We start from the raw sequence: 23,526 nt of genomic DNA, 5'->3' as shown, positions 1-23,526 counted from the left end.
CTGTTCTGTACTTTAGGATTAGATAAATTTACTTCCTCTTCAAGAAAGAATTAGATTTTTTGTTAGGTTATGTTACAAGCAGAAATAGAATACGAAAATTTCTATGTGAACTTTACCGCCATCAGCAATATTGAATATCCCCTCAATAAATCAATGAATGCTTATAAAAAATATTACGCTTGCTTTTTTACTTCAACTCCATGCTAACACATAACTCGATCTAAGGCTTGGTCACACCCCGGACACTCCATCAGTTATACATCCTTCCTCTATGCACTCCATACAAAATTATCGTTTTGACAGTCACACTGTAGAGACTGCTAATGTGTGTGTTGTTAACGCTTTATGGTTGGCACATTTGTGACTAGCGTAAAAAAAATTCGCGTTTTTCTGATGAAATACATCCGTAAACAGCACAATATCTAACCATTTTCTACGAAAAACGATAATCACAAATCCAAAGTAATAAAATTACTTTTGATTAATGTTGTCAATCTTCGTTGCGTATCGTCCTTGCAGACAAATGCGGACCATTTTCAGGCTGATCGTGCGGGGTGAGGTAAGTGTTTAATTTTGGCGGGAGGCGGAGTGTCCGTTCTGTAGCGTTTAGCTACTATTATGTATTCTGTGGCTTGGTTGCGCCATATTTTAGTTATAGTAAGAGTTTATATAAATGTCACTTACAGTAACGGTAACTTTTACAGTGACTGCGATATCAAATTCGCAATTCAAATGACATCTCATTTGATTCTCCTGGCAGTTATTTGGCGTTAAAATAGCTGATGATGAATTCAGAATGATAATCCATACTATCCATACTAATATTTTTAAATGCGAACGTAACTCTGTCTGTCTGTTACTCAATCACGCCTAAACTATTGAACCAATTTTCATGAAATTTGGTATGGAGATATTTTGATACCCGAGAAAAGCCCGAGAAAGGATATAGGCTACTTTTTATCCCGGGAAAATGACACAATCCCGGAAATCCCACGGGAACGGGAACTATGCGGGTTTTTCTTTGATGCGCGAGCGGAAACCTAGTACCTAATATTATAAATGCGAAAGTTACACTGTCTGTCTGTCTGTTACTCAATCACGCCTAAACTACTGAACCAATTTTCATGAAATTTGGTATGGAGATATTTATATACCCGAGTAAGGACATAGGCTACTTTTTTACCGGGAAAATGACGCAATCCCGGAAATCCTACGGGAACGGAAACTATGCCGGTTTTTCTTTAACTGCGCGGGTGAAGCCGCGGGCAAAAACCCTAGTTTTTCATAAATTTATTTATGCGAACACACTGAAAAATGCTCTGCGCTTCGCTATATCTGCGCCGACACGAAAAAACTGACATGAAAATTTTCTTGAACGGTTTTTTTACGTAGCGAATGTTTGTAGCAGTTAATAAAGGGTTGAAGTAAAATATGCACAGTAAGATTTTTATACTAGAGCAGAATTTCAAAAAAGGTGAATTAAAAAAATCATAATGGAGTGTAATTTTGTCCTTTTTTTTTGTTGTGACAAAGATGTATAGCAAGCCAGATACGATTTCTTTAAAACTTTAATATATCGTACAAACTAGAGGACTGGTAATAAATAAAACGAGTGTGTACAAATTCAATAATTTATATTTTCTGTTAATTACTAAACAAAATTATGAGATACAATTCATTACAAGCGTATTCTAATAACATTACGGTTCGATATAAAATATTTACAAATAATTTCATAAACAGGTCATTGTATAGAATCGAGTAACTTGTGAACAGGGGCCTTAGACAAAGTAACAATTAAAAAACGATAACGAAGTTAGAAAAGGCAAAAATGTATGGGATTGACATACGCCGCGTTAGATCACGTGGTCTATCTAATGTCAATCCCATATATTTTTGCGATTTCTAACTTCGTTATCGTTTTGTAATTGTTACTTTGTCTAAGGCCCCAGATTCTAGATAACTAGGTATACTTTTTATTCCTAGATTTCAGTATAATATTTATTTCGTTAAGGTAACAATGTATAACTGTGAACTGATTACACTTTTAAATTTTCCTTGAAATTAATTTTATCAGATAAACGTATTTAACAATACTTTAAAATTTTATTTTATATTTTATATTAAAAGTATTGCCAGTTCACAGCAACTTGCATTAACACATGAGCTCCTATTGGTTACACTCATAAAAGCTAATTACAGCTAATAAAATTAAATGTCGATGAAATAATTCACTCCTATTCAACGAATATCGTCACATCATTATAAGAAAAAATGTAAAAATAATATTTGTCTAATACAAAAACTATAGCTAATACAATAGATATGTACAAAAAAATTGACAAATTTACAGAGCACAGAAAAGAGCGTACTTGGGCAATGTGATCACAACCCAATGTTATATTTTATTTAACTTCCTTGTATATGTATTAATTATAACTGTAAAGTGCGCACCACGATAGACACGGAAATCATTGCTAATATTGGATATGCTTCTTAGTATAAAATAGCAGTAAAATTAACCCTAACATGCGCCAAACAAAAAGCCGTAATCATTAAAACATGAAAAACATTATCCATAATTTCATATTTTTTATTCATTTCATTTTATACAACTAAAATATTTGTATAAAAAGTTATAATATATACAACGTTCGAACATTTGAGCTGAATGTGAAGCTTCAAGTGTAAATTGATGACGAGATATTAAAATTTCGTAAGTGTTACCATCTTAAATACGTTACCATTTTATTGTATACCGATCTGACTAGGAACAATATTGGCTGGCTTTTTCACCTTTTACACTACATTAAATCTTAACTATTGGTGATGTTTTTGATTGGTGATTAATTATTTGAATCAGAATCATTTAATTAGATACCACCATGACTACTCTTAAATTGGCACGTTTAATAAAATTATAGTTCTCATATACAATTAAGAATTTCGTAAAAATACCAAAAAAGTCTACATTATAGTAGAAATTCAAGACCACTCTAACAACTTCCCCCATACGTGCAAAATAAATGATAGCAAATATTTCGTTTTTCGTTTTTATACACTAAAAAAACTGTGAAGCTGACTGAGATATTTCATTATTCCAAAAATATGGACGGGACAGTAGCGTAGAAAAAAGTTACAAACACGTTTGAAAACCTTGAAGTTTCATTTTAAAAAGCTCACATAGAATATAGGGTCGATTTTATATTTAATGTATAAAATAAAATTGTAAATATACAATAAGCACGCTTTGTTAGAAACCACAATAGAATCACCCCAAGCACAGATTAAAAAGTCATTTAATTTTCGTAAAATTCCGCAAGATGGCAACACCGAGCTATTGAAATTTCAATCACTTTACATTAGCAACCGTCAGTCTTGTCGCTCACTCCGTACATAATCACATTTGCTGGACCCTGCAGTACCTATACCACGATATGTTTAAAAAAATCTTAATAGTAAATCATGTAATTATTGACCAATTTTTTTAATGAAATTGTCATATTAAAATTTTAAGAGAAATTCATCAATAAACGTATAGGGTTACCAGACATAATATATTTTATTCCTTTTTGACGTATGGCAAGAAAAACTCAATACAATATTTATGTATGTCAACATACATCGTTGGAAACTAACCAATTTTATAACCTAATTCAGAAACTGTTAAAAATCCCGTTTCCGTAATATCATTCCCAACACGATTTTTAACTTTAATGCTTAAAAAAATAAGCCAATTTTAATTCATATAAAACATTTTTCAAATTGAGTATTACATTGTGACATACATATATTATTGACTATCGATTAATAAATAAAATAAGGCGAAGTTTTTATTTTAAAAAGTTAACAATTACTATTATTTCATATAATAATCTGATCACTATATTGTAACAGGAATGCAGAAAACTACACAACTTTAAACAATAAAAATGTTCTATAAACATTTAAAAAAAACATTTTTTTTTGTGAAAAACAGATAAATACGACATTACGTATTGAATACTATTGTACGAGAAGTGTGCATTTATTTCTGGAAAACTAAAGAATTCCTTTTGTATCCATAAAAAAACTTATTTTTCTGGAGGATATTGACCAACAATCCAGAAAAATCTATAAGCCGGTAAAATATACATATAAAACATTATTATTATATATTAGTCTCACGTCTGCCGCTCCACTGTGAACGTGTAAGCGTAATCTCTGTCTAGGTCGAAACGAGACCGTTTCGTTATTACTGGTATTTGACCCTGAAATAAAATGAAATACTTTAAAATCACATTTATTTTGGTATAGTTACGATTTCTATCTGTCCCTAGGGTCCAGTAAGATAATAATCGAAACTTACTATCAGATCAACAAAAAATGTTTAAAAAATTGAGTGAAAGGTCAAGTTAAAACAAAAAAATGAAGAATAAAAAGTATATCCAATATGCAGAAAGAATAAATAAATATAATACATATAAATAGTCAAACGTTGAACTATTTATCAAGGTACATAAACTAAAACTTAAACAAATCGATAAATGCAACTAGTCTGCTCATAATGTCATTTATAACTCACCAAAGCATCACTGGGCAGCCCTCTCAACTTCGAATTCAGTACAAACGGCACTCCCTCTAAGCCATTATACCCTCCAAGCGTCTGGTAGTTGGTAACCCGTGGCAACGGTGCGGGGCCTTTCTTCCTTCCGTGCGGGGAATGGGGAGAATGGGGGGAATTTACCCCCGGACTACCCACTAAGCAGGGTATTGGGGACTTCGGCGGCCGGGGCGCAGGCCTAGCCGGCTTCAGATTGTAAGACGGACTTAGGGCTTCGTAATCATGGTCGGTAGTGAACTCTTCAATTTTCGGATAAGTGCTTGGCGATTTGAGGTTCAAGTTGTTCAGTTCTGTGACCAGTGGGGACAGTTTCGGTGGCCGCTCGGGAACGGGCCTTAATCTGTAATGGAATAGTTTCCTGGTGTACTTGGAAGCAATTTTCGATTCTGGTATAAATTACAAATTTCAGGCAAATTAAAGAATGAACTTTGTAATGGTTATTTTTACAGCAAAAATGAAGTTGAACAACTAAATTTCTATTTCATTCCAAACACGATGACAAGAAAGAGTTAACTTCTAGAAATATGCCTATATATGAGAATGGAAAATATTGCAAAGCATTTTAAAAAAGATCCATGAAGACCTATAATAAATTATTGCGGATAATATAAACATATGATATCACGACGAACTGCAGTCGCATTCAAGACATCACTTTTTTTACACACACTTTGAGTTATTTATTAGTGACACACGATCACAGCACTCAACTCTACACAGTACCGTGAACATCCGTGCCATAACAATTTGAAATGTTTGAATTTAGTCGAGGCTGCACTGGAAACAGAATACATTGGGAAATTAATGCCTCGCTAAAAAACCATATTGAACACAAATCCAGCTCGAAGGACCAACATAACTGAACATTACATCCAATATAATTCTGGATTTACATGAAGTATAATTTTAGTACTTATAGGTACACGTTATAATTTTAATATACAAGCAGATTCATTATGAAAAAATAGACAAATATTTTTAAGCTATTGCATAGCTTTTAAGCTGTTGCATAGCTTCTATCGCGGGCCTTGAATGCGGGGACCGAACCGACAAAATTCCGTAACGAAAAAACCTCACGCTCCCCACTCCGACGGGCGGAGGTGTGGCTTGAAGGCATAGCATGCAATAGCTTTACCGCGGCAGTCCCCAAATGCCACACGCCGTTTTTTTTTTACTATTACATACCTACTTTAATAAATTACTTAGTGATCGGAATTTATAACATTTTGACCAATCTTGCTACTGAGTATCCCATACAAAACGTGCCAGTACATTAACATATACATATTATACACGTGAAAATATACATTGAAGGCGCTTCCAAAGCAATAATAACAATTATAAGAAACTAGTTACCTCCTATTGGCTTCAGGTGTGATGTTGGATATGACATTCTCGTACTCCGAGTGGTGTGTGGGCGACGTCTCCCCGCTGCCGCCGCTCACTTTGTAGCAGACCACTTTGCCGTTTATTTCGCTGCAAATCATTACTTATAGATTTATATTTGTTAGGAAAATGACAACATTAACTAGGGAAGTAGAAGAGTAGAGAGATATATTCAAATTTTGTATAAATATGGTACCTATCCTTCAACTGCTAAAATTGCTTTTAGCTCATGTATAAATTATTAAATTTACAGTGTGTAGTGTTTAAAATTGAGTTACTTTTTGCGATTCAGCTATTTTCAAGTAAAGAAACGGTTAACAGTTTTTAGGAATATCAATTGGTTCTGATCAATGAATGAATATTTTAATATTTTAAATTCAGTGTTTCATTTTAAATGAACTATGCAGGGTATTTAGAATATCGTCCAGAAAGAAGAATCGTATAGTCTGAACTTTTCTTAGTAATTTTAATTATTAATTCTCACCCTAGCTCATTATCAATGTAATGAAACAAAACCAATAAACAAGCTGCAATATAAACGTTATTTGCTCACTCATACCACGATAGCATAGAGACTATTATAGGTACTACGACTAACATGTAACATGATAGTTTGATATTAAATTACTAGGGGTCTAAGGGTCTCGTTTACAAACTAGGAAGTTACATCGATAACTAGTTATCCGCATCTGATAAAACAACTATCACTGTGCGAAAGGAACGTGATATAGAAAATTACAATAAGACTTCAATAGATAAGTGGGGACATGAATTTCCAAAAACATAAATTATAATTGAAACTTTTATTATCAGATCCATCTTCATAGTGTTCAAGCAAGTTGTGTTTTTTAAGAACTAGATAATATCTACGATAGAGCTTTTAATACTTGGAATGAGGTAAGTTTAAAGATAAGTCTCCGGTCTTTTATGAATCGCGTTTAATAAAACATATCTGAGCAGAACTTAATATTTTTGTTTTTACTATCCACTTGCCCGCGCGCCACTCTGTACCCAGCTTGGGTCGCATCACGCTCGCCCAGGACCACTACACCCGCCTTTCCTACAGCTCCACTCACCCAGCTAGCAGGAACCCCTGTGGCGCGGTCCGCATACGCGAGCACACGATGACGTCAGTGACGGGCGGCGCGGGCACGCTGTACCCGGCTGGCGTCGCTTCACGCTCGCCCACGACTACTACACCGTCCAATTACCACACTCCAGCCTATTTACAGTTCTTGTTTCTCACCCAGCTAGCAGGAACCCCTGCGGAGCGGTCCGCATACGCGAGCACACGATGACGTCAGTGACGGGCGGCGCGGGCACGCTGTACCCGGCTGGCGTCGCTTCACGCTCGCCCACGACTACTACACCGTCCAATTACCACACTCCAGCCTATTTACAGTTCTTGTTTCTCACCCAGCTAGCAGGAACCCCTGCGGAGCGGTCCGCATACGCGAGCACACGATGACATCAGTGACGGGCAGCGCGGGCACGCTGTACCCGGCTAGCGTTGCTTCATGCTCGCCCATGACTACTACACCGTCCAATTACCACACTCCAGCCTATTTACATTTCTTGTTACTCACCCAGCTAGCAAGAACCCCTGTGGCGCGGTCCTCATACGCGAGCACACGATGACGTCAGTGACGGGCGGTGCGGGCGCGGCGGGCGCGGGCGCGGTGCCCACCCGCGACACGCGCGTGCACAGCCGCCGCTTGCCCGCGCGCCCCGCCACGCTATACCCGGCTGGCGTGGCTTCACGCTCGCCCAGGACCATTACGCCGTCCATCACGTAGCCCGGTACACCTGGGTACAGGGACATTTGATTATATTACGCCAGCAATATAGAATGCAAAATGCTAAGTATACCCTCACATCCTTTACGTAACAGAGCACACCTGAGACCCGAGTGAATGGACATTTGATTTCAAACTCAATTATTGATTCAATTGAGCTTATTTTAGAAAGACATTTGCGTCATCGTAAGTAATAACTAGTTAGAATAATATTTACCACAGGTTCGGAAAGCATTATGTACGTAAAAGAATCGGAAAGCAAATCAAGCAAGCAAGTTGGTCTTTTCAAATCATGCCAATTTTACACTTTATTACATTTCAATTTTTCATATTTACATCGAACCCACAGTTGCAGCATCAAATGAAAATTTACATATTTAGACCATTGCACGGGACATAATGCGAAGCATTGGATAAACATAAAGGTCTACTAAATGATCTAAATATGGTAGGGAAAGCAAACTTTTACTTGACCTAAAATCGTACACATATACCTACGACGACGACAAACTGTATTCGAACTCTATCGTCTTTAGTCAGTGTTTAAAACAATTTAAACAATTAAGAATTAATAAAGTTGGCATGTAAAGAGCTTACATACCCTTGATTCACTTCGAGTTTTGTCAAGTGCGCTCTACAGCTCGAGAAACAAAAGCTTTTGCTCACGGAATTTAAAGTTACGTGTGTCGTTGTTACTATTTAATATTCTATTTATGGAATTATAATAAAATGCATGAGTCACCTCATAGAAACACACAGAATATTTCAAAATACAAAGTAAGTCAGTAATTGTTCAATGCTATCAACTGTTCATCAACTTAATATTAATTAATATGCATAAATATAAGCTTCATCTCAACTTCATTTAGAAGGATATTTTCAAATGGCCAAGTGCCAACCAATAAAACATTATTACCCTAGTCGAAGGCCGCCACGGTCACCGATTCCGATCACTATCACTGCCATTCATTGATTTATCACAGTAATCGTTTTATTCGGTGTAAAATTGGTAACTAGTACTTTTCGTTACACCTATTTTCCACTTTATGTAATGCCGACATTTTTATCTACCTAGATATCATTTTCTGCAGTACATATTGCTAAAAGTATTATGGTGAAATGGGATGAGAAAAATTATACGAGCCAAATTTCATGTCCGCTCTGATTAGATAGTACCTAGGTATGTAACATTCTTTGACTTTCACATATTTCTAGTACTTGTGGTTAATTTTATTAAATTGTTATTATTAGTAAAAAGTTTAAGAGGCCGGCGGACGACAATTTTTCCATACAAACGTAATACCAAAATAATTTTCAGTTTGATCATATATCCACTTTATTGTGCTGTTATTCGGAATAAGACAGTATTTATCTAGGTTCCCATATTATTTTTATTGCAAAATACTTAAATACAACGAATTGTAAACGATTTGTATTTCTCACATTTTTAAAGTATAAATGATATGTTTTCTACTCATCCATTCTGTAATAAAAACGGCAATATTCTTAATGTAATGTAATTCGAAACATGGTTTACATTGTTAAGTTACACAATATGCAAAAAAAATTGGAAAAGCATTGAGTTTTCATTCATCGTTTTTGGTATTACGGCACACGTTCAAATTAATCACAAATTTTCATCGGTCGTCGTGCTGTCGCATCAAGCACAATATACAGATACATACAGTAAACTTCATAGTATAGAAAAAAGTTTGTATGTGTTGGTAATATTTTCGATGTGTGAAAACCACGTCACCACTTTGTCAAGCACAAGCCTGTCAAACTATTTTCTTTTTCATCCTAAAACAAAAAGGTGGAGGTTCTATGCTCGTATAATAATAATTTTAATTTATTTTTGCATATTTTGTGTTTTTTAGTTTAATTTAATTTATCGTTTTAAATATAATTAAGTAGGTATACCTAAATACAAGTATTGTTAATTCTGGTTTAAAATAATTACTTTAATAATTATTTTAATTAAAATAATTTGCGCCTGTAATCACTACATATATTAGCAAGATAATAAATTTTCTAGTGTATCAATTTTTTTTTCTACGAATTTATTTAGGTAGCTCAGTCGGCCGCGAAAATCCCAATAGTTTAAATATTTTTTTAAAAATCGTGTTTTTAAAATAAAACTCTGGGTGTTCTACTCGTGTAAAGAGAAGCTCCTTAGATATTACCGATAAAAAAGGGTCAAAGGATGTCACTTTTTTGCGCCTAAAAGTAAAAACATATAGTGCATTGTGCGTGCGTATTTTTTGCCAATTGTATTGTAATATTTCTGACTAGCTTCCACCCGCGTCTCCGTCCGCGCGGATGTCGGTCTTCGCGTGGATGGTTTATTTCTCCATTTTGAGTTACTCTGACAATGACATCTTATAAAAAAAAGAATCCACTGCGGGTAACGCAACGTGTGTTCGCGGTTCTACAGAACAACGTCTATGGATAAAACTGAAAAATTAAGATTATTTTTTTCCACGTGTTATTCCAGGATAAAAAGTATCTAAAAGTATATATTGTATGCCCAGGATAATAAAGTATAATTATTATGCCAAGTTTCATCGAAATCGAACTGTTAGTTTTCACGTGATGTCAGCATACAGACAGACAGACAGACGGACAGACAAAAATTTTTTTAATCACATATTTGGGTTTGGTATCGATCCAGTAACACCTATTTACTTTTGCGATATTTTCAATGTACAGAATTGACCCTTCTACAGATTTTTTTATTATATATACGTATAGAGTATAGATTATATTTGCGAAAAAAATGTACCCTGATTTTTACAGCTACATTTTTTTCTACAAAGCCTAGATGTTGAGATATTATTGAAGACTAGATTTTCGCCCGCGGCTTCGCCCGCGTTTGCAAAGGAAAACCCGCATAGTTCCCGTTCCCGTGGGATTTTCGGGATAAAAATCCTATGTGTTAATCTAAGTTACCCTCTATATGTGTGCTAAATTTCATTGTAATCGGTTCAGTAGTTTTTACGTGAAAGAGTAACAAACATCCATACATCCATACAAACTTTCGCATTTATAATATTACTAGTAGGATATAAGTGTTGTAGAGAAATTTCCTTAAAACGCATTGCTATTCTGCACATACACTTACGATTGCCCAAAGTTTGCTGCAAAAATAAAGTAAATAAGAAACATTATATTCCTAAATAAAAAGAAATGCGTTTGTCAATATGAATGAATGGTACACTCACACAACTACACACTATCACACAAATTCACGCGCGGCTTCGGCGGGAATTGTGCAACAGAGACAACAATATTCGAGCGTATTTTGCCTTCACTTCGAATTGCAGTTGGCAGCGGCCTCCGCCGGACTCTTAATTTGTCAATAAAAATAAAGATTTTTTGCTTACATAGTGGAATACTGGTTAGTCAAGTACTGTCACTAAAAACTCTCGTTCGTGCCAAAACTTACAAGGTCAACATCTCATGTACCTATTAAATTTCTTTAGCGTATTTCAAAATCATCTCTAGTAAGTACCTACCTATACTATACTTCAAATTGTCTCATATATAAGACCTCTATATTACCTAATGTTATTAATTAACTTAAAAAAAAACATGTACAAGTGAAGCATTTAGGAGCCAAAGGAAATCGGACGTCTAGACTAACTAACTGTGATGATCGATAAGTAAATTGCCAACGTCCTCTACAAGCCGCTCGAGTCGACACAAATCTCGACATGACAGTCATAATATCATCAAATAATCATGAATCAAATACATGAATCATATTTTATTTGAGCTGACAACACACCTAAGCTACGTGCACGTTTAAAAATATTTTCTGTTAGCGTGAACAATTTGTGAAAAATATTTATCTTTTTAAGGAAATCCTTCTTAGCAGTCAAAAACAATATGTTATATGGTTATATACAAATTTTAGCCATAAACATCGATTACGAAATAGTCTGAATAAGTAGGTCCGTAGGTACATTATTAATTATACATTTTTCATCATGCAAGATGCATAACTTTTATAATTTAGTGAATTCAACAAATCAATCGGTCAAAATCATTACATTATACATGATGTAGCTAACTCGACATTGTTTTACATTTAGATCATGCATTTAGATCAAACGAGCGAATACTCATTCTAACCCCACTATGTAAAATTCGTACCTACTTAGTTGTTCTTAGTGCGTTCGAAAAGATTCTATACAATATTCTAATACTGAACAACACTGAATACGAGTTTTCGTTTACACGAAAGAATGCTCTTGCATTATTTCGTCTAGCATTCTTCGCTCTAACTCTATATTCGTTTGATCTAAATGCAACGTTAAACATATACTTACAGCCACAGATTTCGTTAGACTTTCCTAACGTATAATATAGGTAATAGCAATTTGCATTGTCACCAATCTATTCCCACGACGCAATAATGTAATCCTCCAGACTATAGGCTGATAAAAGTAGAGCCTGCTCAATACTCAGCTTACAATTTACACACGAATTAGACTTATCAAAACGTATAAGGTTTCGTAAGCAGCTTTCTTTTGCTAGATTCGCTTCTAAGCAGATTACATTAGTCTTAAATTACTTGTAAGTTTATTAACTTACAAGCTTCACTTGGTAAATTGCTTTCATATAATTGAGTTAATACTTAGGCTTAAGAAAATCACTTCGAATTTTATCCTTCATATTTATTCGGTAAATATAGAGAATATTAACTTTAACGGGGAAAATGAAGTCATCGAATACCACTTTTATTTTCATTAAATTAATTAATAACTCAGGCCGTCCCGGAATCACAGACACAAGAGAAAATCTATTGTGTCGTGGACCGATCGGGCCGCTCGGGGCTCAATGGGTTAATAGTTAATACTAAGGCTTTGTACAAGATAATGTTGATTGTTATTCGTGGATATTTAATGTACCAAAAGGAAAATTTAACAAATCATAAAGGAAACTGTTTTTAACTCATATTGCATTACAATCGCTCTGAATTAGTCTTAATCTACTTGCATTGTATAAGAATTAACTAATAAGTAGGATTCAACATGCATGCTACTCGGTCGTTTCTCGGTCGTCTATAATTTGCATGACAAAGCCTTCGAAGATAGTCTAGTCTAGATATTATTGTATCCACTATCCACTAACGTTATTTTTAAATGCTCGACTCTTATACTTCGCTCTATTAGCCGTGAATATTTTAAAAATTACCTGAGATAAAACACCCGAAGATGAAAGAGGATAGTAGAAGATACGATAGAAATCCTAGCTAAAATAAAGCGATATAGTGTTGTATGCAGACAATAGACATCGTACAGACAATATACATGTTCCCGGAATGCAATGCGTCGATGTTGCATATTTTATTATAATGTATTAATTATTTTACCACACAATAAGTTAGTTCGCAGTCGGATTCCGCACCGGGCGGAGCTCCATCCTAGATCATCTCATCTCATCCCATTATAGTGAATTAATAATAAATATCTCTTTATCTCAATCTCATATCTTATAATTAACCCCATCCCCCGCCTACAAGTGTAAATTGTAGTAATACATATAGACGTGACCAAGATTAGGTAATCCTTTATAATAATGGCTAAAATAGGACTAAAGACCTTTCTTGTGTAAGTTTAGCAAACAAATTTCGGTGTATATTGACACCACTGAGTAAAAGTTACGCTCGCTCGCTTTTCACAAAGAAAAGGAAAACGTTAATTTGTACGTGGAAATACCAGAATATCAGTAATCAGAGCATTCCCTTATCAAACAGAAACTACATTATCCTTAACAATAGCTATTCATGCAAAGGTGACTTTATTGGTACCGGATGTATCTGCCACTTTAGCGAGTCACAATAGTCCCTACTCCTCTATATTGCTTAATACATTAGACCTATTTTACGTCCATAAGTCTATGGACAACATAACCGTTAAACAAACTAACTTCAGAACTAAATCAATCGTAAATTGGTGAATAATACATTGTACACAGTATGTGTGTGAATAATATCGATACAAAACGCGTTAATCTTTCAGGCGCCTACATTAAACTCGATACTTGAACGAGTCGTAAAACAACAACAAAAATAACCCATTTCAACGGTTACGTAGTAAACAAATTTTTATTTACTTGCGTAATGTATGGGCTGAAATTAAATATCGGAATGCGGAGCGAGTACAAAACTTTGTGACTAGAATTTTTTATACCCTTACTATAAATAGGTATAAAATAGGCCTCTCCCTGGAAAACCTGAAGATGTAAGCATAGGAAATTAGTAAAATCCTACCATCGCACAATGGTATGACCCGATTAAATTTGTCGCCGGAATAAATTAGTTAATTAGGCCGGATAAAAGTGAGATCACGGGTGAATACTTATTATAATGAAGTTCTTAAATCTTATCATATCCGTGCACTATACATCAGCATTTGAACGGCGACGGTGAATGCAACGTCGTTATAGAGAACGACAATCGTTTGAATTCTAGGTACAAATTTGGAAAATTGGCCTTCGATTCCGTAATACCACTACGCATGCAGAATCTCGACAAAACAAAATAACAGATATTCCACGAGATTACCATAATAACAACGGCTCGTAGTTCTCAAACAATTTAGGAATTCAAACATACATTCAAAACTTTTAACATTAGCGCAGTATACGTCGTAAAAGCTTTCAGGAGATTAGATTCTAGTTATACTAAATTTGGTCAATATTTACATTGTGAACAACACTGAATACCAGTAAAGAACCCAAATAAGGATTGAGAGGTCTGGAAGAAAATACTGGACCAGGCCAAGGCCCACTCGCGGCTGTAGAGCCTCAGATGATTATGATGATTAGTAGTTATTATGTCGTTACTCTAAGATTATCACATACAAACTGACGCAGAATCGATTCGATATTAAAGTGGTAATTATATATAACTATGTAGGTAGGTACGATCTCGGTGCACGACATTTATTAAATACTAGCTGCTCCGCGCGGTTTCACCCCCGTGGCTCCACTCCTGTTGGTCGTAGCGTGATGATACATAGCCTATAACCTTCCTCGATAAATGGGCTATCTAAAACCGAAAGAATTTTTCAAATCGGACCAGTAGTTCCCGAGATTAGCGCGTTCAAACAAACAAACAAACGAACAAACTCTTCAGCTTTATAATATTAGTATAGATCTATAGGTAATGCAATTCTAAGAAAACTATTGAGGCAGCACTATTAGATGAATATTTCTCATGATAGTCATTGAACATACAATTTATCTGAGAAACCAAATAGGTATTTGTAGCCACAAAATAGGTACATCAGTAATATGGGAAAAAATCATAATGTAACAAATTATTTACATTATTCTTTCGTTAATTTACTACACAGCATTATCTTGTGCACCTAAAAAAGCATCAAACTCACCCTCAGACTTCGACAGACAGATATAATGGCTCGGCTTCTTCCCAAACAGCCCTGTCTGCCGCAACAGACCAGCATCAGCGTCCTCATCATACGTGCGGCTGACCGGCCAATATCCCGTGGGACACTTGGCCACGCTCTCCACAATCTGGAGCGAGAGTAGAGGACGCTCGTCAGGGAGCGCCCCGCCGAGCGCTGATAGCACTTTCGACATCTTCACAACATAGTAACACTTGCACTGACACTATGACACTTGGAACACTTTTATAGTGGTGGAGTTGGGGACATTTATGTTATCAGCTGATGTATGGAGTACCTGTAATAATGTAAAGTTTATTTTAGTGTTTGAATTGAAGTATATCTTGAAAGGAAAAAATGTATTTTTCGGTAATCGTGAAAGTTAAGTGTGAATGAAGGTGTCATGAAGGTGTTCTACATCAAACTTTCTTTAATCAAAAATAAAGAAATGTAAAAATGAAAGTGCTATAATGTTGATTTTGGTGACTTCTCCCAATTTGTAATTGCAAATTACAATATTATTTTTTACCATTTTTTATATCCATACAATTGAACAAAGTTTGAACATTAATTCCTATATATTATTCCCTGTACAACTCATATGTAATAGTAAGTAATAGGGTCAAACGTTTTTATCTCAGTAAGGAGGCAATGACCTCAGAATTAAGCTGGTTTTCATGGTGTATTCTTAATTGCCTTATCTTGAACAGTAATGATATAATTAACAATTTTTGTAAAGAGATATGTCATTAAAAATACATTTTGTAGGAAGTTTGAATCATTATGGATATAACTGACTACTGAGTCATTTTATTGAGTATAGTTACTCTTAATCTTTATGACTCAACTAAGAACTTCTTTTCATTTAAGATAACCTAATGACAATTCTATGCTAGCTTTACATTCTTAATAAGTTTGCAATATCTTATAATCTACTCAATATTTCTGAACGAATAATGTAATATGTCACTTGAGAATATCTGATGGTTTGAGAATTATATATTGGTAAAAGTGAGTTGGGTGCATAAATATATCGAAAATAAATTGTCCTTAAAATTAGCCCACCTAACTAAGTAATCCCCTACTGTATATGTTTTAATTCATGCTGTTCAAACTACTTTCCAACCAAATACACATTTAATAAATCACTTAAATCTAATAATAATATGTATGAACTTAGCATAATAATCACTACTCAATTCAAACACTATTGAAAACTGTTCAATGCTTTTTTATAGAATGAAAAAACAAATAAATTTTATGTTATACAAATCCAGACTAGTAAATTGAGTACAACAAGAAAAAGCCAATTGAATAAATTGAATGTTCAAACAAAATACTACATCCCACAAGGGTCCTCATTAGAATCAATGAAAAAAAATAAAACATCGTCCATTGTTTGCTTTAGAACAATGAAAACTTTGTTTCTCTTATTACTGTGGAGAATTATAATTTGAGTTTTGCTCTTCTTACGCATATGTTATTTGCTATAGTAAACTCAATAATTTCATAATATACATCTTCTTTATAATAAACTAGCTTACTGCGCACGGTTTCGCTCGCTTTGTCTAAAACCTAATAAATTATATACTAAAACCTACCTCTTCAATCACTCTATCTATTAAAAAAAACCTCATCAAAATCCGTTGCGTAGTTTTAAAGATTTAAGCATACAAAGGGACATAGGGTCAGAGAAAGCGACTTTGATATATATTATATACTATGTAGTGATATAGATGAGTGTGGTCTTGATTTTTAATATAAATGCTGTATTTTCTTGTGTCTTAGTTTATACCAATAAATTTTGTTATTTTGATGTTTACAAATATTATTTAAAAACCTAGTAAACTTATAAGTGTACTGATGCATGAATTATGTATGCAAGCTGTCTTTGAGAGTTTGAGACAGGCTTGAAAAAAGCATTCAAAACAAAGCGTTAAAAGAATATTGACTGTTACAAAATCATCTGTTTTATAAACTTCATTGTTTATTTCCTTAGTTATTTTTAAACTCTTAAGTTGTAAATGCAAAATTATACTTTAAACTGTTAACACATCTCAGCATTAGTAAAGAATCCCTACAAAGGAGTCGATACAATGTGCTAATTGTAAAGTAACCTAGATAAAGCATTACTCACACTAACTGTATTTACTGCCCACTTATGTAGTTAAATTTGAAACTTTAATATTTGCATTAAAGTTTTCAGTATTTTTCATAAAATGCTACACAAAAATTCTATGTTGCTTTACAGAAAACATAGAAAAAATAATAAAATGCTGTTAAAAATACGGCTTGTAAATTAATTTTGTGAAAATGTCAATTAACTTATCTCATGGAATTATAACAACAAATTCAATCAATATAAAATGTCAGATTATCGAGTTATCAAGCTTTTGTTACAATCAAACATCACGTCCTAATCAGCGTAAACATCGTTGTTACGTGTTTCATTCAAAATCGAGACGAAAGTATTTCGGTGTGTGTGACGAAACCCTTGGCAAAACTCCATCAAGCAATTTCGTAAGGGGTACCACGGATAAAATCGAACGCATCTAACTGCATCTTTACTCTTAGCTTCAATTAAACCAATTGTTCATAAGCGTTTTGTCAGGAACAATGACCGCGTCTGATAGTTCACTAACAATAATGTAGAGATAAAATGATAACTCACCGTGATCACAACATTGGCGTTTCACTCGATAGAGACCAATTGGAAATTCCAATGATTTATTATTTATATGTGCACACAATCTTGTAAGATATTTCACTGGCTATAATTTTTATTCATAGGCAGTCACAAACAAATTATCAGCTGTGTCGTTAGAACAAAAATACACTGCAAATTTCACTGATGTATGTTTTTATAAACTTTACAATTACGAGAAACAAATTACTATTGATCGTTTTCCATTTTATTACTTTTCTGTTGAAGTATCAATCACAAACCGAAGAAACAACACAATCCAACACGACACTGAAACCAAATGCCAAATCTGAAATCTCGCAGTACAAAATACAAATTCCAAACTTCCATAGACAAAATATATAGAATGCCGGAGATCCATACTGCACAGATTAAACACAGCTGTTTAAAAAATCCTTTTAATTTATTTCAATACTTTTTTTGTGACTTTTTTTCAGTGAATCATCTGCATCGTTGAATACACCCGCGCTGTTTGGTATTGATCTGAAAATCTTGCTGATAATAAAACTAGTTTCTCCATGCATGAGGACAAACATTATGTAGGTACGCGGTAGGTACAAGACGCCTTCTCAAACCCGTAAAAAGAGTTATAATTTTTGTGATGAAATAATACTTCTTTATTTCCTAAACACAGGAAAAAATTGGTTTGAAATTTCCACATGTTTTGCTATAATGCGCGCTGCATTAGTTTTAATAATGCCCCGCGGTTTTACCCGCATTGCTCCGATCCTGTTGGTCTTAGCGTGGTGATATAATATAGCCTATAACCTTCCTCGATAAATGAAATATCTAACATCGAAAGAATTTTTCAAATCGGACCAGGACCCTTAGACAAAGTAACAATTACAAAACGATAACGAAGTTATAAATCGCAAAAATGTATGGGATTGACATACGCCGCGTTAGATCACGTGGTCTATCTAATGTCAATCCCATACATTTTTGCGATTTCTAACTTCGTTATCGTTTTGTAATTGTTACTTTGTCTATGGCCCCAGTAGTTCCCGAGATTAGCGCGTTCAAACAAACTCTTCAGCTTTATAATATTAGAATAGATGTGGTATTAAAGGTTTATGTAGTTAATGGATGGAATGGATGCATTAAAATAAAGTCGCAAATTAATATTATCATTATTTATTACATTAGATAACGTGTATATAAACAATAAGGCGTTCACAATAATTAACTAGATAATATACAAACTGACACACTGAGAAGCATAATTTGCCCAATAAATCGCATAAATTAGCATTAAGTAATAAAATAGTTTGTAGCGAGCAAATACTGTACTGACATTGCCAATTAAACAAAAAATAAATTAACAATTCATAATTCAAGGTCATATACACACTTGGCAACATTTGCAACTTATTTTAATATAACCAATATTTTGTGAGCCTTATTTCATTATAACGAAAACTAACAAAAATCTACACAAGTAGTAACTTTGACAGGACAAATGTCACCCAATGAATACATGGCCAAAAAAAACTACAAAATTGTCTATTCTAGAACTTTAAAGGGCAAAATTGTTTGATCTGTGGTGCCAGATGAAGTCGTGAAGTAGGGCGTAACATCTGATAAATAGTTGCGTGGGATGAGGCCAACTAATAGCGCTAGTTTGGCGGCGATTGGCGCCTTTTCCTCATCGTCTATAATCGTGTCCTGGTCTGGCATTACCTGTAATAAAAATACAGATTTTTATTTTTTAATTAAGGAATAATCTATACTATAATATAAAGATGAAATCTTGTTTGTTTGTTTGAACGCGCTAATCTCAGGAACTACTGGTCCGATTTGAAAAATTCTTTTGGTGTTAGATAGCCCATTTATGTAGGAAGGCTATAGGCTATATATCTTCACGCTAAGATCAATAGGAGCAGAGCACTGCGGGTAAAACCGCGGGGTACAGCTGGTTTTATATATTTGAAATTAAATTAAGAAAAAACAAATTGGAATTACAGTTCCAATAAGTTAAGTTAAATCACTTATATTTGAAGAAATATCCTTGAAGTATTAAAATTTTTACAACTTACTTTATCAGCTACGTGCTTGTAGACAAGACCATCTGAACCAACATAGAATGTTGAAAACCCATCATACCACCTAGAAATGAAAATAAAATTATGAAATATACTGAAAATCTTTTAAGAACTCAGTCACATCTGGCTCACAGTATTATAAATGGCATTATTATTCATATTGAATTATCTTGGCATGTATTGAATGTATTATGTAACACATTACACAACTGATATTATCATTCTAAATAATTTAATAGATATGTATTTATAGACGTTCTATTAATAAACTAAAAAGTATAATGCTTTTACTGACATCTCTTGATCACGGAATGCTTCCTTCAAATTCCAGAGCTTGTATTTCCAAAACATGAAGAACACTTTCAGTCCGGAAATACCGCTGATGCGCCATCTCATTCTGTAAAGAGCATTAAGTAATTAAAAAAAACGACGTGTGACACTCGGGGACTGCCGCGGTAAAGCTATTGCATGCTATGCCTTCAAGCCACACCTCCGCCCGTCGGAGTGGGGAGCGTGAGGTTTTTTCGTTACGGAATTTCTCGATTCGGTCCCCGCGCTCAAGGCCCGCGATAGAAGCTATGCAATAGCTTAAAAATGTGTGCGTGTAATAGTGTACCTACACACGTAAGAAGTGAAACTTCTTTATGACCTTATTTTTCAAAAAATAATTCACTATATGCAAATTTACAGAAATACGTCGAATCACGCGTGGTAAGGATAAGAAAAAGATGGCGCGTAACGGAAAAATGTCACGCTTAACAAAAAATGTTACACTGAATTTTTTCACTTCAAAAAAAAAAACAAACATTTCCTAAAAAAAATTTTTTTTTAAAGTTTACAATAATTTGTATTCCCGTAAGATCCAGATCGCGATGGGCGCAAATTTCGTTTACCATTTAAATTTTTTCTCATGAAATCTGTTACAAGCTTGGGACCAAATATTTTCACTATTTGCTTTGAATATAAATGTTTGCTAAAGAAATTATAAACATACAAATAGAAATTTAGTTGCAAATATTAATAAAAACATCACCAGTATAAGACTTTTAACCCAACAATTTTTTTTATAAATTAAAAAAAAAAAAAACTTACTTGATAGTGGAATCCTCTGGATGGGCAGTGATTTTGAGAACTTCAAACTTGACATAGGCAAACTTAATGTGGCCCACAGTGCGCAGCAGTGCCACTTGCTTAACATAATGAATTAATCCTCTGAAATGAAATTATTTTAAAACTGTATTAATATAAAATCATCATTGAATTTTCTAAAGATAAAAATGTATGTCTAATTAAGCTATTTTTAGGTGGGAAAAAACTTGTTTATCATTGAAATGCTTTCTATTTTCCTCTACATCCTTGTGAAGTGTTGCCTTAGTTATAGCATGATGTTACTATAATAAAATAATTCTATCTTTATCTAATACTAGCTAACTAACTTTCCCCGCATTTTCAAAGAAAAACCCGCATAATTCCCGTTCCCGTGGGATTTTCTGGATAAAACCTACCCTATGTTGCTCAGTGAAGATGCAGCTTTCTAATGGTGAAAGAATTTTTGAAATCGGTACAGTAGTTTATGCGTGAAAACCATACATACATACATACATAATTACATACCTTTCCTCTTTATAATATTAGTATAGAAGTATAGATATGATCTAAAATATAATTATATGTTGTTAGCACAAATATTTCTACTTACACAGTTGTCATACCCCTAATATTGTTAACAAATACTAAATTTGGATGATAAATAGTGTAATCCAATGTTTTGAAGAACAATTCTGGCATCTGAAAGAGGATATGAATAACTCAATTTAATAGAATTTCAGTTATAATATGAATCCAGTAAATGGCAATTTTTGCTTAAAAATATATTATACTTCTGTAATTTATAAGAAATGATAAAAAATACCTCGATACTCTGCTAAGAGACCGCTAAAATGAATAGTATCAGATGATGCTGCTATGCATAATAATATATAGATTTTTTAAATATGTATAACTTAATTTTAGACTTAATGTAGAATTTTCATTTTAAAACTGTATTATTTTAAAATAATATTAGAAGAGCTTAATTTTCTATTATTTGAGAACTTATTTATAAACTTTTCTGAAATTTGACTAAATTATTTACATATCCAAGTATAAATTCTTACATTTGTAGATAAAACATGATAGATTTTCATCAACTGTTCCTCACTGGGTTTCCCCTCTTCACTTAAATTTTGATTAGCGGGAGCTGGTGATACAGGTCCTTGGCAAAACGCTACAGCATTCCTTTCAAAGTCTGATAGACATGTTGGTTCTAGGTCCTGAAAATTGTATTAAATACTGTATATGTGTACATGTATTCTTTGGAAAATAAATATGTATGTATACTAGCTTACCGCCCGCGGCTTCGCCCGCTTTGTCTAAAACCTAATAAATTATACACTAAAACCTTTCTCTTGAAAAAAACCGCATCAAAATCTGTTGCGTAGTTTTAAAGATTTAAGCATACAAAGGGACATAGGGACAGAGAAAACGACTTTGTTTTATACTATGTAGTGAGTATGGATCAATTAAGTATATGCTTTATGTTGTAATTAAGGGTTACAATGGAACATATTTTGGCAATGTAATTGCAGGGCTACCATGAAAGTAACAGTTTGTAAGATTATTTTATAAATACAGAAACTATTTAATTGTTATTAAAAAACAGCCTACCTCTCCAGAATATTTTGTAAAATCAATACAGTTCATATTAATTGCAGGCAGACGATTCAAACTTGTTGGCAACCTTTTTGGTTCCACATAATCATCACCCATAATGTTCACAGACTTAATACCAAGTTCATCAATTTTAACCCCATCTGGCGTCTCAATAAAGGTTAGTTTTAGACTTTCATTCTGTTTACTCAAACTATTTGATACGGCTACTTCTTGGAAATAAATATCGTCTATATTATAATCTACTGTACTTTTGGGTGCAAGTTGGCAACTCGATATACGTCGTTTCAGAAACTGAAAACAAATATAGGTGCAAATTATATTATTTTTTGGAGGTCATATATATGTATTACATGCAAGTTACTTCATGATTATAGTAAAATTTAAAGAAAAATTAATCCTTTAACAAAATTATCTTAAAATATTCTTACATCTTCCAGAAATTGCGTCCGGACAGGGATTTTCCGGGATAAGCGGTTGGAATGATTTTTTGTCGTAACGATGCCATTTATAGGCAATACTTTGTGTGAAAATGTGCGTAAGCAAATCGCCATGGTCACATCGACGATTGCTTATCCTATGTCGAAAGAAATTCGATAAAAATTCGAAATTTGTCGCAAGGAAAAAATACACATAACACACCGCACATGACAGTTATGTTTCATTCCATGCTTAGTTCTGTCAAATTCCGCAATAAACTAAATAAACGAAAATTTTCTTTAAATAAACAAAGTATACTGTCATTTAGCTTTAAATATAACATATTTATTTTATTGCACACTATATTTTCATAAAATTCATAAGAAAAAATGTGCAAATTATAATTTGAAATGCGTATATTTATATCTTTAAACATGATGGTGTGAAAAGG

The 23,526-nt window shown here is 33.7% G+C and overlaps 2 protein-coding genes across 3 annotated transcripts; both read right to left on the bottom strand.

Annotated features, from left to right (window-relative positions):
- Positions 1-1,617: 1,617 nt before the first annotated feature.
- LOC123702700 lies at positions 1,618-18,186 on the bottom strand. 2 transcript variants are annotated; one of them, XM_045650483.1, is made up of 7 exons: positions 17,872-18,186; positions 15,186-15,498; positions 7,576-7,795; positions 5,960-6,079; positions 5,327-5,380; positions 4,565-4,943; positions 1,618-4,250 (listed from the first exon to the last, which is right to left on the bottom strand). In XM_045650483.1, the coding sequence occupies exons 2-7, from the start codon at positions 15,394-15,396 to the stop codon at positions 4,164-4,166; spliced, it is 1,071 nt and encodes a 356-aa protein (XP_045506439.1). In that variant the 5' UTR covers positions 15,397-15,498; positions 17,872-18,186; the 3' UTR covers positions 1,618-4,163. The 2 variants fall into 2 exon arrangements, with proteins under 2 accessions (XP_045506439.1, XP_045506448.1); XM_045650492.1 differs by lacking the exon at positions 5,327-5,380.
- Positions 18,187-19,022: 836 nt separating this feature from the next.
- On the bottom strand, positions 19,023-23,327 carry LOC123704464. Its single transcript, XM_045652862.1, has 8 exons — positions 23,087-23,327; positions 22,653-22,949; positions 22,103-22,258; positions 21,646-21,734; positions 21,039-21,158; positions 20,242-20,343; positions 19,941-20,010; positions 19,023-19,584 (listed from the first exon to the last, which is right to left on the bottom strand). The coding sequence occupies exons 1-8, from the start codon at positions 23,207-23,209 to the stop codon at positions 19,408-19,410; spliced, it is 1,134 nt and encodes a 377-aa protein (XP_045508818.1). The 5' UTR covers positions 23,210-23,327; the 3' UTR covers positions 19,023-19,407.
- Positions 23,328-23,526: the final 199 nt, after the last annotated feature.

Source organism: Colias croceus, chromosome 2, assembly GCF_905220415.1.
Source record: "Colias croceus chromosome 2, ilColCroc2.1".
NCBI classification, from domain to species: Eukaryota; Metazoa; Arthropoda; class Insecta; order Lepidoptera; family Pieridae; genus Colias; species Colias croceus.
The sequence above is the reverse complement of the archived record's forward strand: the minus strand, read 5'-3'. Positions and strand labels throughout refer to the sequence as shown.